This window comes from Salvelinus alpinus, chromosome 13, assembly GCF_045679555.1.
Source record: "Salvelinus alpinus chromosome 13, SLU_Salpinus.1, whole genome shotgun sequence".
Classification (NCBI taxonomy): domain Eukaryota; kingdom Metazoa; phylum Chordata; class Actinopteri; order Salmoniformes; family Salmonidae; genus Salvelinus; species Salvelinus alpinus.
Genome location: NC_092098.1, coordinates 4,658,335 through 4,671,887, shown reverse-complemented (window position 1 = coordinate 4,671,887; position 13,553 = coordinate 4,658,335). Strand labels below are relative to the sequence as shown.

The window sequence follows — 13,553 nt, the reverse complement described above, 5'->3', positions numbered from 1 at the left end:
GATTCTCTGATCCACCTCTACGCAGACGACACTATTCTGTATACTTCTGGCCCTTCTTTTGACACTGTGTTAACAACCCTCCAGGCGAGCTTCAATGCCATACAACTCTCCTTCTGTGGCCTCCAACTGCTCTTAAATACAAGTAAAACTAAATGCATGCTCTTCAACCGATCGCTGCCTGCTCCTGCCCGCCTGTCCAACATCACTACTTTGGACGGCTCTGACTTAGAATATGTGGACAACTACAAATACCTAGGTGTCTGGTTAGACTGTAAACTCTCCTTCCAGACTCACATCAAACATCTCCAATCCAAAGTCAAATCTAGAATTGGCTTCCTATTCCGCAACAAAGCATCCTTTACTCATGCTGCCAAACATACCCTTGTAAAACTGACCATCCTACCAATCCTCGACTTCGGTGATGTCATTTACAAAATAGCCTCCAAAACCCTACTCAATAAATTGGATGCAGTCTATCACAGTGCCATCCGTTTTGTCACCAAAGCCCCATATACTACCCACCACTGCGACCTGTACACTCTCGTTGGCTGGCCCTCGCTTCATACTCGTCGCCAAACCCACTGGTTCCAGGTCATCTACAAGACCCTGCTAGGTAAAGTCCCCCCTTATCTCAGCTCGCTGGTCACCATAGCAGCACCTACCTGTAGCACGCGCTCCAGCAGGTATATCTCTCTAGTCACCCCCAAAACCAATTCTTCCTTTGGACGCCTCTCCTTCCAGTTCTCTGCTGCCAATGACTGGAACGAACTACAAAAATCTCTGAAACTGGAAACACTTATCTCCCTCACTAGCTTTAAGCACCAGCTGTCAGAGCAGCTCATAGATTACTGCACCTGTACATAACCCATCTACAATTTAGCCCAAACAACTACCTCTTTACCTACTGTATTTATTTATTAATTTATTTTGCTCCTTTGCACCCCATCATCTCTGTCTCTACTTTGCACTTTCTTCCACTGCAAACCAACCATTCCAGTGTTTTTTAGTTTTTATTTTACTTGCTGTGTTGTATTCACTTCGCCTCCATGGCCTTTTTATATTTTTATTTATTTATACATATATTTGTTTGCCTTCACCTCCCTTATCTCACCTCACTTGCTCTCATTGTATATAGACTTATTTTTTTCACTGTATTATTGACTATATGTTTGTCTTACTCCATGTGTAACTATGTGTTGTTGTATGTGTCGAACTGCTTTGCTTTATCTTGGCCAGGTCGCAATTGTAAATGAGAACGTGTTCTCAATTTGCCTACCTGGTTAAATAAAGGTTAAATAAAAAAATAAAATAAAACTTAAAAATGGATTAAAAAATATATATATATTCTCACCCATCTACACATAATACCCCATAATGACAAAAGTAAAAACATGGTTTTAGAAATGTTATGCACATTTATTGAAAATGAAATACACATAACTATTCAAATCCCTGAGTCAATGCATGTTAGAATCACCTTTGGTAGCGATTGCAGCTGTACGTCTTTCTGGGTAAGCCTCGAAGAGCTTACACACCTGGATTGTACAATATTTTCCCATTCTTTAAAAAAATCTTCAACCTCTGTCAAGGTGGTTGTTGATCATTGCTAGACAGCCATTTTCAAGTCTTGACATTGATTTTCAAACCGATTTAAGTCAAAACTGTAGCCACTCTGGAAAAGTCTATGTCATCTTGGTAAGCAGCTGTATTTGGCCTTTTGTTTTAGGTTATTTTTCTGCTGAAAGGTGAATTTGTCTACAAAAAGTGTCAGGAAGACACCTGTATCTTTGTAGTGACTGCTTAACTTCACCTTGCTCAAAAGGATATTCAAGGTCTGCTTATTTGTTTATACCCATCTACCACTAGGTGCCCTTCTTTGCAAGGCATTGGAAAACCTCCCTGGTCTTTGTGGTTGAATCTGTGTTTGACATTCAATGCTCAACTGAGGGACCTTAGAGTTAATTGTATGTGTGGGGGTACAGAGACGAGGTCGTCATTCAGAAATCATGTTCAAAATTATTATTTCACACAGTGAGTCCATGACATGTTAATCACATTTTTTTCAGTAGGGATAAGAAACAGTCACATGCAACTATAATATGCTGTAATATAGCATAGGAAACAACAGTACAATGTAGATATAATATGCAGTAATATGTAGCCTGGGAAACAGTCACAAACAACTATAATATGCAGGAAATTTAGCATAGGAAACAACAGTACAATGTAGATATAATATGCAGTAATATGTAGCCTGGGAAACAGTCACATAGAACTATAATATTCAGTGATTTGTATCCTAGGAAACAACAGTAATATGCAGCTATATGCAGTACAATGTAGCCTAGGAAACAACAGTAATATGCAGCTATAATATGCACTAATATGTAGCCTAGGAAACAACAGTCACATGCAGCTATAATATGCAGTAATATGTAGCCTAGGAAACAGTCACATGCAACTATAATATGCAGTAATTTGTAGCCTAGGAAACAACAGTAATATGCAGCTATATGCTGTAAAATGTAGCCTAAGAAATAACCGTAAAATGCAGCAATAATATGCAGTAATATGTAGCCTAGGAAACAGCAGACCCATGCAGCTATAATATGCAGTAATATGTAGACTATGAAACAACAGCAAAATGCATATAGCTGTAGCATAGGAAAAAAACAGGTATATTTAGCTGTAGCCTAGGAAACAACAGGTATATTTAGCTGCAGCCTAGGAAACAACAGTAATATGCGGCTGTAGGCTAGAGATGAAGAGAATAAAAATATTTAAGATTCACCTTTTAAAGAGAAGGAGAATAAACTTACCTGAGGCCTCAAACTTTACTGGTGACATGGCTTGACCTCGAACACTGCTGCTGCTGTGTGATAAATTCTGTGTGGTCTACTGTCCTTTTTATAGAGAAATATTTTTCCCTGTTTGCGCTCTACACTGCACACTAGTGAGCTTCACACTGTACTGCCAGTCAATATGGAACCAGTACATTATATAATCCTGTTATACTGAGCAACAAAGGTACTGGGAGGGGAGGAGGAGTGTAAAGAGAGGCAGCATCATTCAAGGAGGAGACTACAGGGACAGCTATAGACCTATAGAGAATGCCAAGCTTGTGCAAAGCTGTCATCAAGGGAAAGGGTGGCTACTTTGAAGAATTTCAAATATAAAATATACTTTTTTTGGTTACTACATGATTCCACATGTGTTATTTCATAGTTTTGATGGCTTCACTATTATTCTACAATGTAGAAAATAGTACAATAAAGAAAAACCCTGTAATCAGTAGGTGTGTCCAAACTTTTGACTGGTTCTGTATGTACTTACTTGAAAAGGTTCTCGCACGGCTTCGTTTTCTGGGTCCTATGAAAGGAGATATCCGTCAGTTAAATTGTCATGCCCTGATCCGTTTTACCTGTTCTTGTGCTTGTCTCCACCCCCCTCCAGGTGGTGTTGCCCATCTTCACCATTTATCCCCTGGGTATTTATACCTGTGTTTTCTGTCTGTCTGTGCCAGTTCGTCTTGTTTGTTCAAGTCAACCAGCGTTTTGTGTCTCAGCTTCTCCTTTTTCCCCAGTCTCTCTTTTTCTTGTCCTTCTGGTTTGAGAAGCCCCTGACTGCGTTTAACCCAAACCCTTTCCGTCTCCTTCAAGGTCACCGAAGCTGAGGTTCACGTCGAAGGTATCAACGTCAACGAAAGCGAATCTTAATCGAACCTAACCTAACCTACATGGATAAAAATGTAAAGCATGGAAGTAAGTGACACTGTCATTATGTATAATGTACTTTGTCATTTTCATGTTATACTAGTGCAGTGGTATATTTTTAAATAACCAACTATTAGCTAAAGTAAGGGGCATTCTTGTACACACATCCCACGAGGTTCCCTTACATTACTTAATGACCACAATATGTTTTCTTTCTAGACGACACTGAAAACAAAATGCGTGTCAGGTTCTCCCTAGGAGAGGTGTGTGTGGAGTCAGGCGCAGGAGAGAGCAAATTGCAAGAAAGGGCGTTTATTTACAAGTCCACAAACCCAAGAGGGTAGAGCGAGATTAAATACCCCACTAATAACCTAAACTAGAACCAGGTGAGCAACAAGACAGACAAAATCAAACAAAAAAAGAAAGGGATCGGTGGCAGCTAGTAGACCGGCGACGACGACAACGGCCGAGCGCCGCCCGAACAGGGAGAGGAGCCACCTTCGGTGGAAGTCATGACAATGCGGGGCCAACTGGGAGCTATGAACTGGGTATGTAGTCTACTATGTGTAATGCTGAAGGCAAGATATAATAGTTGTGATTACTTGTGTAGTAGTTATAGATATCACTGAAAAGGCACATGACAGCCCACTTGGAGTTTGCCAAAAGGCACCCAAAGGACCATGAGAAACAAGATTCTCTGGTCTGATGAAACCAAGATTGAACTCTTAAAACTTGGCCCCGTCCCTACGGTGAAGCATGGTGGTGGCAGCATCATGCTGTGGGGATGTTTTTCTGCGGCAGGGACTGGGAGAATAGTCAGGATCGAGGGAAAGATGAACAGAGCAAAGTACAGAGAGATCATTAACATGATGATGAAAACCTGCTCCAGAGCGCTCAGGACCTCAGACTGGGGTGAAGGTTCACCTTCCAACAGGACAAGAACCCTAAGCACATCGCCGAGACAATGCAGGAGTAGTTTCAGGACAAGTCTCTGAATGTCCTTGAGTGGCCCAGCCAAGCATGGACTTGAACCAGATTCAGCGGTTTAAGTGTTTCCATTACCCATTTAGCAAATTGCGCAAAAATAAATTGGCGACAGCCGATATGTTTCATGTCTCAGGTAGCCCGTGAAAACCAGCATGGATAGATTGCAATAATTTACAAATTTTTGCCATATTCTAATAATACTCATGTGCCAATGTATCGCCATGGTCCGTTCCATGGTGAAACTTGCACTCCTGTAGATCTGAAATAATTTGATGGTGAAACTTGCCAGCCAACCAGAAAAGCAAGGTGAAGCATTTTAGGCACTCTTGAAAATCAGGTCCTGCAAAGATTTTTTTTTCTAGTTAAATGTTTTTATTTTGCAAGCCGTAGGCATGTGTCAAGATCGTCGTAAGAACATTCGGACCAAAGCGCAGCGTGATATGGGTTCCACATAATTTATTGACGTGAAACGCACAAAAAACAATAAACGCAAACGATACGTGAAGCTATGGAGTGCTCACAGGCAACTACACATAAACAAGATTCCACAAAACACAGTCGGGAAATGGCTGCCTAAATATGATCCCCAATCAGAGACAACGATGAACAGCTGCCTCTCATTGGGAACCATACCAGGCCAACATAGAAATTAAACGACCTAGATTACCCACCCTAGTCACACCCCGACCTAACCAAAATAGAGAATAAAAAGGTTCTCTATGATCAGGGCGTGACAGCATGTAGATTCAAATGTGAAGTGGTGAGTTTCAGTTATGCAGTGACATCACTTGCCCCCACCGTACCTTCAAAAAGATTTGCCATTAATAATTTATTCAAAAACATAGTTTCCATCATTTGTTGCGATAAAGAAAGTTTGACAATAGAAAAATCCACCCATCTAACGAAAAAAAAAGTTCTCAATCTTTAGAGAATTTATTCTATATCTCCATTTCCATTGCACATGTCACAATTATATGACATTGCTTTTGTCGAATAAACCTGGATCTATGGAAACATGCCTGTTGCCAATGTCGCAGTGCTACTTCATGGTGTAATCTCAAAATGATCCTTGGTGGAGATGGTGGAGTCAGTTCCAGTTTGGTTTCCATTTCTTTCAGGGGTATTTCAGAGCAATAAACTCAATTCCTGAAAAAACAATTCTCTCCTCTCAGGGGTTTGCAAACAGCAACAGGAGTCTTTTCAAGCAGCACAACTCTTTGCAAGTAATATGACTCTTTGCATGCAAAGAGCATGCAACATGTCTTTGCAATAATAATATGACTGTTTGCTGTCAACTTTAATCTTTAATTGACCATTTACCAGAGTTTATAAAGAGAGTTTGTCCAAAAATGTTATGTCACTCACTCTTTTTGTGTAGGCCTAAATAAGAAAGGACAATTAATAAGTATCAGCAGCAACAAGATGCATTTGCCCCCATATAAATAGAATGATTCATTTCTACATTCCATTTAATTATTCTCCTTGCAGAGGCAACAGACAATGCCAGTGTTAGCTTTGTTAAGTACAAGGGAGACTGCTTTGTCAGCACTGAGACCAACTACATGTACAGGGTGGACCCAGAGAGCCTGGAGACACAGGATAAGGTACAGTGATGACATAATAATAGGAGATAAGAAAACAATGAGCTCAGTGACCAGACACATTTCACAATCACACCCTTGCACAAATGTACTGACTTACGTAACGTAACATATGCAGTGTTTGAAATATACCCTGATTCTTGTGAGTTCCCAAAGTCTTGTTGGGGTAATACCATTTTTTAGCATTTGAATTGGAGGAACTGTAGGAAATTTAGAACAATTTGTGATCTGTGTTTGACTCTCTGGTCAGACTCCCACTACTCCCTGCTATCTGCTGACACGGTGATGGTGGACTGGACGTTAGACACCTGACCTGACACATATTGGAAACAGATGTGTAGTTTATCTGGCCTGTTATTCTACTACAGGTGGACTGGACCAAGTATATTGCTGTGAATATGGCCACTGCACATCCCCACACTGAACCAGATGGCACTAGGGACAACATGGGCAACTCTTATAGCAGTTAAGGTCAGTCTAGATCAGGCCTGGGCAACGATTTTCTATGGAGATCCAACGTTAGAATGTTTTTGCCATTGCAGGCCAGAATCATATTACAGGATTACACATGTGTATGACTGTGTTGACAGATATATCTACTGTAAATAACCTCCAGATATGCTACTTAACTTTTTAATTTGCACAGAAATAAACCACGTCCATGTTCTCCTTTTGGTAGGTATTTTCATTATTAAACATGCAATGAACTACACAGAAGGAAAAGTACACTGTGCATTCAGCACCACGGACAGAATGCTTGCTAACATGTTTGCACAAAAACCCAAGAGGGAGAGCTCAACATTACATTTAAATTACTCAATCATTGTGAGGATTGAAGTCTCTGATGGGTATTGACTAGAGCAGTGAGGTCAGGTATAGTTTCTGATGTCGCTATGCACAGGGGAGAGGTGAGAGTCAGTAAGAGATAAACTGTATATTGACTTCTTATATTTCATCATTGAAAATGTCTGTTCACATACATAGGTTGACCCAAACAGTACAAACATTTTCTGAGCATGACTCCTAATCTTTGGAAAGTTTTGTTCATCGAGAGATGCATAGAACCTTGTCAGTGACATTGGAGAACTATTCAAAACAATCACTGCATCAGACTGAAGATCGATAAGCCCAAGTTGCATGTCAAATGGAGCGTTATCCACATTGAAGGTGAAAGGAGAGGAAACCCACAGCATGCCATTTTGCAACACTTTGAAATCCTCAAAACGAAGATAAAACTCACAGTTCATAGCACACAGCAGCGATGTATATTTATCCAGTTGTTCATCTGATAGGGAACAGACTAGTGTCGGAAGGTGTGTGAGATTGTTGGCTTCTATTAGGCTGGTCAGGAGGAGTAATTTTCCCTTGAAGGCTTTGACAAGGCTGTACATCTGATGTGTATAAAGGCCCTTCCCTTGTAGTTTGGAATTCAGTTCATTCAAATCAAATCAAATTTTATTTGTCACATACACATGGTTAGCAGATGTTAATGCGAGTGTAGCGAAATGCTTGTGCTTCTAGTTCCGACAATGCAGTAATAACCAACAAGTAATCTAACCTAACAATTCCACAACTACTACCTTATACACACAAGTGTAAAGGGATAAAGAATATGTACATAAAGATATATGAATGAGTGATGGTACAGAACGGCATAGGCAAGATGCAGTAGATGGTATAGAGAACAGTATATACATATGAGATGAGTAATGTAGGGTATGTAAACATAAAGTGGCATAGTTTAAAGTGGCTAGTGATACATGTATTACATAAAGATGGCAAGATGCAGTAGATGCTATAGAGTACAGTATATACATATGAGATGAGTAATGTAGGGTATGTAAACATTATATTAAGTGGCATTGTTTAAAGTGGCTAGTGGTACATTTTTACATAATTTCCATCAATTCCCATTATTAAAGTGGCTGGAGTTGAGTCAGTATGTTGGCAGCGGCCGCTAAATGTTAGTGGTGGCTGTTTAACAGTCTGATGGCCTTGAGATAGAAGCTGTTTTTCAGTCTCTCGGTCCCAGCATTGATGCACCTATACTGACCTCGCCTTCTGGATGATAGCGGAGTGAACAGGCAGTGGCTTGGGTGGTTGTTGTCCTTGATGATCTTTATGGCCTTCCTGTGACATCGGGTGGTGTAGGTGTCCTGGAGGGCAGGTAGTTTGCCCTCGGTGATGCGTTGTGCAGACCTCACTACCCTCTGGAGAGCCTTACGGTTGTGGGCGGAGCAGTTGCCGTACCAGGCGGTGATACAGCCCGACAGGATGCTCTCGATTGTGCATCATTGTGCATTCATTCATGAGGGCCATGATGTCCACAGTGAAGGCAAAATCAGCCAACCATTCTTTATCTTGCAGTTGAGGGAAATCCATAATTTTTCCTTTCATTTTCAAAAACTCAGCAATCTCCGACTTCAGGTTCGACACCCTTTCAAGCATCTTCCCATTTGTGTGGTAGGGGATATCTGTATGACCCAACTCTCTTCCAACAGTGAGACAAACTACCTGTAGTTTAACCTCTTAAAGATTTTGCTCACTAAAGTTTAACACTTTAATGACTGTATCCACAACATGGCTCATTTTCAGAACACATTTACAGAGCCCAGCCTGATGAATAATGAATAATCATTTTCTGATCTGGGTTCAGCTCAGCTACTTGATCGTGTACCCTTTTCAAAAGACAAAGTTTTTTCCTATAAAGTTTGGGCAACCATCAGTGGTCACACTGGGTAACTTTTCTAAACTCAGTCCCAGCGTTGCCACACACTTATTATCATCCTACAACAAATCTTTCCCTGTGGTTGTGCTCTTCATTGACTGCACTGAAGCAAGCTCCTCTGTAATTTCAAAGTCTGGGGTTATGCCAGGTAAGAATATCATCAACTGTGTCATGTCACGTGCATCACTGCTCTCATCCAGGGCCAAGGAGAAATAGGTGAAATCCTGTACCTTGTTCCATATTTTCTTTGAAATCTTTGAAAAACTCTTATGTACAATTTCTAGCTAGCTACTATTTGTAACTGTGACGTGTGTGTCAGCCTGTCAGTCACTTTTCTGTCCTCGTGCAGTTGTTATTTATATAATGCTATTTCATATATCTGTCGGAACATGTTTACTAATAGTTTGCGCCCAGATTTTGGGCACTCTCTCGCCATAACGTAAGCTGGATGTCGTAATGAAGTTATTTTTAGAATTCTAACACGGCGATTGCATTAAGAACTAGTGTATCTATCATTTCCTATACAACATGTATTTTTTAGTAATGTTTATGCATAGTTATTTGGTCAGAATATGTGAGAGTCAGAAAAATATCCGGACGTTCTGGGAAAAAGATGCTCCGTTAGCACAAAGTATAACCACTGATTTCAGCTCTAAATATGCACATTTTCGAACAAAACATAAGTGTATGTATAACCTGATGTTATAGGACTGTCATCTGATGAAGTTTGAGAAGATTAGTGAAAAAATGTATATATTTTGCTGGTTTATTCGCTATCGCTAACGTTGCCTTGAATGAATGCGGTTGTGTGGTAGGCTATTGTAGTAAGCTAATATAATGCTATATTGTGTTTTCGCTGTAAAACACTTAAAAAATCTGAAATATTGGCTGGATTCACAAGATGTTTGTCTTTCATTTGCTGTACACCATGTATTTTTCATAAATGTTTTATGATGAGTATTTAGGTATTTCACGTTGGTCTCTGTAGTTATTCTAGCTGCTTTGGTGAGATTTGTGATGGTGGCTGCAATGTAAAACTATGATTTATACCTGAAATATGCAAATTTTTTGAACAAAACATATGCTATACAATAAATATGTTATCAGACTGTCATCTGATGAAGTTGTTTCTTGGTTAGTGACTATTTATATCTTTATTTGGTCGAATTTGTGATAGCTACCTATGCGGTAAAAAAATGGTGAAAATATGCGGTTGAGTCTTTTGCTATTGTGGTTAGCTAATAGAAATACATATTGTGTTTTCGCTGTAAAACATTTTAAAAATCGGAAATGATGGCTGGATTCACAAGATGTGTATCTTTCATCTGGTGTCTTGGACTTGTGATTTCATGATATTTAGATGCTAGTATTTACTTGTGGCGCTATGCTAGGCTATGCTAGTCAGCTTTTTTACTGATGAGGGTGCTCCCGGATCCGGGATGAATACCAAGTAGAAGTTAAACAAAACTATAAACACACATACAGTACAACAATTACATATGTCAACAACAAAAAAATATTCACTAAAAAACAGCCGTCCTAAAGACAATTACACTTCTATGATAAATACATTGATCAAGTATTTAAACTCCAACAATGAAACTAGATCATCAAATTTTTAAATGTTCAGGAGAGAATTCCAGGACCATGGAGCTGAGTAACTAAAACTATTTCTACTATGACCTGTTCTAATTTTTGGTACTGTTAGAAGCAACTGAGAATGGGACCATAATTGATATTTATTTACCGACCTGATTAAAAAAGAACATTGATCTATTCATTCACAGGAACACATCAGCCAGAGGTCTGTGCTTCCTCCTGTCACTTCTCCCACTACATACATGAGCAGATACTCATCCACTATTGTTCAGTGGAAAAAATACATGCTCGCAACAATCTTACTGCGGGAAATTCTGTTCCTGGCAGCTGATACACCGTGGTTTGTAGAGATTCCCATGCTGGTGCGTAGTGTGAAAGTTGATATCAAACTTGAAGCACACATCCAGTGCCCCAAGCAGTGTACCTTGCTCCAATGCCGGTCCACTAATGACTGTAAACACCTATGAGCAGTCCCCAAGAGCCAACACAAATGGGTAGGGTCTGGTCACCTCCGCCTGGTGCAGGTACTGAACCATGTTGGTCCCAACCTGTTAGAGAAAAAGTTTTATGCTAGAATATGAGGACTTGTCAATGTGACTCCATTCTTTGGACAATGCCATCACATAAACAATTTATTTTGTATATTTTATAGCCATTTACGTCAATAAACACCCAATCCCTGTTTGATGCCTACATCTTCCATTAATTTGAGGCTGGGGTTCATAGGTTAATTTACACAGCATTAACCACATTTCCATGACCGGGCTGATTTAAACATGAAATGGCTGGATGGAAATGTGGTCATTGTTGTATATATGAACTTGTGAGCCACAGCCTACAAACAATTTGTTAGTTTAACATTGTGGGATCTTTTTGTGTCATTAAAATTAATTTATTTGCAAACATTGTTATAATAACAATTGGTAAAGTACAATTGGAGTCAGGCGATGATACTGTATGTTGTGTGGTCCTCCCGCTACGACTTGGGAAAGCATGCAGTTTCTTGGGCTACAGATTAAATAAATGATGAACTTCACAGGATGGTGAATGTACAATGTGATGAGCAATCTATCTCCCGGGTGGCGCAGTGGTCTAGGGCACTGCATCGCAGTGCTAGCTGCGCCACCAGAGTCTCTGGGTTCACGCCCAGGCTCTGTCGCAGCCGGCCGCAACCGGGAGGTCCGTGGGGCGATGCACAATTGGCATAGCGTCGTCCGGGTTAGGGAGGGTTTGGCCGGTAGGGATATCCTTGTCTCAGTATGTAAAAAAATAAAAATAATAAAAAATAAATAAAATGTATGCACTCTACTGTAAGTCGCTCTGGATAAGAGCGTCTGCTAAATGACTAAAATGTAAAAATGTAATGAGCTTGATGCTCCTTTCCAATAAATATTGAGGGTCTTATTCTGGTGACATGACTTAGCTGCCATTTGACAAATACAAATAATGTTTCTCTTATCCATACCAATCTCATAATGTGGATAGCCTACCCCAACTGTATCTGCAAGCTGCATAATTATAGCATATTGTATAACTTTCATTCATATTGCATTCTCCCAGTTCAATGTAACAGCGATAGGTTTAAACTACTACATGATACTGAATAATTTTCTCTATAGTTATCATTAGGTTGCTACAATCTAGCCTATGAATGAAAGTTTACAACGTAAGTGCACACAGGCCAAGAGAAACATTTTAGGTGACACATGGACAGACATGTGACGCATTAAATACTGACTTGCACACTCTTGCCTGCGTCTAGCTGATCAAGGGTGTAATCATTACTCCAACAGTTGCAAACAAGAGTTTCTGTTGGACAAATTCAGATATGTTTTTCCCAGTTTTGTTCCATTCGATTCGGTTTACACCGCAATCATGCGTAAATAGTTCACTTTCATAGCAGCCACATTGTATTCCTGCAAGAGCTCTGATAGGTTGGAGAACGTCTTACGGAAGCTGTTATAATTGTCATAATTATTTTGTAAGTATATGGTAGGAGGTGAGAACCATGAGCCTCCTAAGTTTTTTATTGAAGTCAATGTACACAGAGGAGGACGGAAGCTAGCTGTCTTCCGGCTATACCATGGTGCCACCATACATATTGCCGTTGAGCCAACTATAGACCTTCATTGCAAAACAGTATGTTTTAATCAATTATTTAGTGACGTGAATATATTTAGTATAGTTTTATCTAAAAAGGAAACATTTGTGACTGAGACACACACACACACCCTTTAAACCCCATATTCTCCTTTGATATCCCTCTTTTAAAGTCACTGAGTAAATGTACATGCACACAAATAACTCTATATTAAACTGATTATGGCAGTATGCAGATTATGTAATTGTCATGTTACTTACACAATTGTCATGTTGCTTACCTTAATCGGTGTAAGGTCAAAATCGAAGAAAGTATACAGCAATTAAAACACCTGTTTTTTCTGAGCAATCTTTCAAAATTATTAGGACACGTAAACACCTAAATCCGCATTCCAGTGATGTATTTGATCTGCACATGTGCTAGCACCAGCCCAGAGAGCCTTCCCCTTTAGCGCAGGTGAAGTGTGTTCGTAATAGAAGTAATTTTCACCTACTGACTTTATATGTAAAATATGCTTCCCAAAAATAACATGCTTGCTGTGGTAGAACATTTATATGTTGGTACCGGAACATCAAGTCTAGGTCGAAAAGTCTCCTTAACAGCTTCTACCCCCAAGCCATAAGACTGCTGAACAATTAATCACATGACCACCTGGACTATTTATATTGACCCCTCCTTTGTTTTTACACTGAAGCTACTCGCTATTTATTATCTATGCATAGTCACTTTACCCCTACATGTACAAATTACCTCGACGTACCTGTATCCCTGCACATTGACTCGGTACCGGTATCCCCTGTATATAGCCTCATTAGTGTTATTTT

At 39.8% G+C, this 13,553-nt stretch overlaps 1 protein-coding gene across 3 annotated transcripts in view; it reads right to left on the bottom strand.

The window, feature by feature from the left end:
• Nucleotides 1-13,340, bottom strand: part of LOC139536842 (carotenoid-cleaving dioxygenase, mitochondrial-like) — a 99,705-nt gene extending 86,365 nt beyond the window's left edge. For 2 of the 3 annotated variants that reach the window (XM_071337496.1, XM_071337497.1), the window contains exon 1: nucleotides 2,820-2,988. In XM_071337496.1, the coding sequence (XP_071193597.1) occupies nucleotides 2,820-2,847 (28 nt within the window). In that variant the 5' untranslated portion in view covers nucleotides 2,848-2,988. Of the gene's footprint in view, nucleotides 1-2,819; nucleotides 2,989-13,009 lie in introns of those variants that run through there. The other variant, XM_071337498.1, reaches the window with a different exon arrangement.
• Between the last annotated feature and the right edge of the window lie 213 nt (nucleotides 13,341-13,553).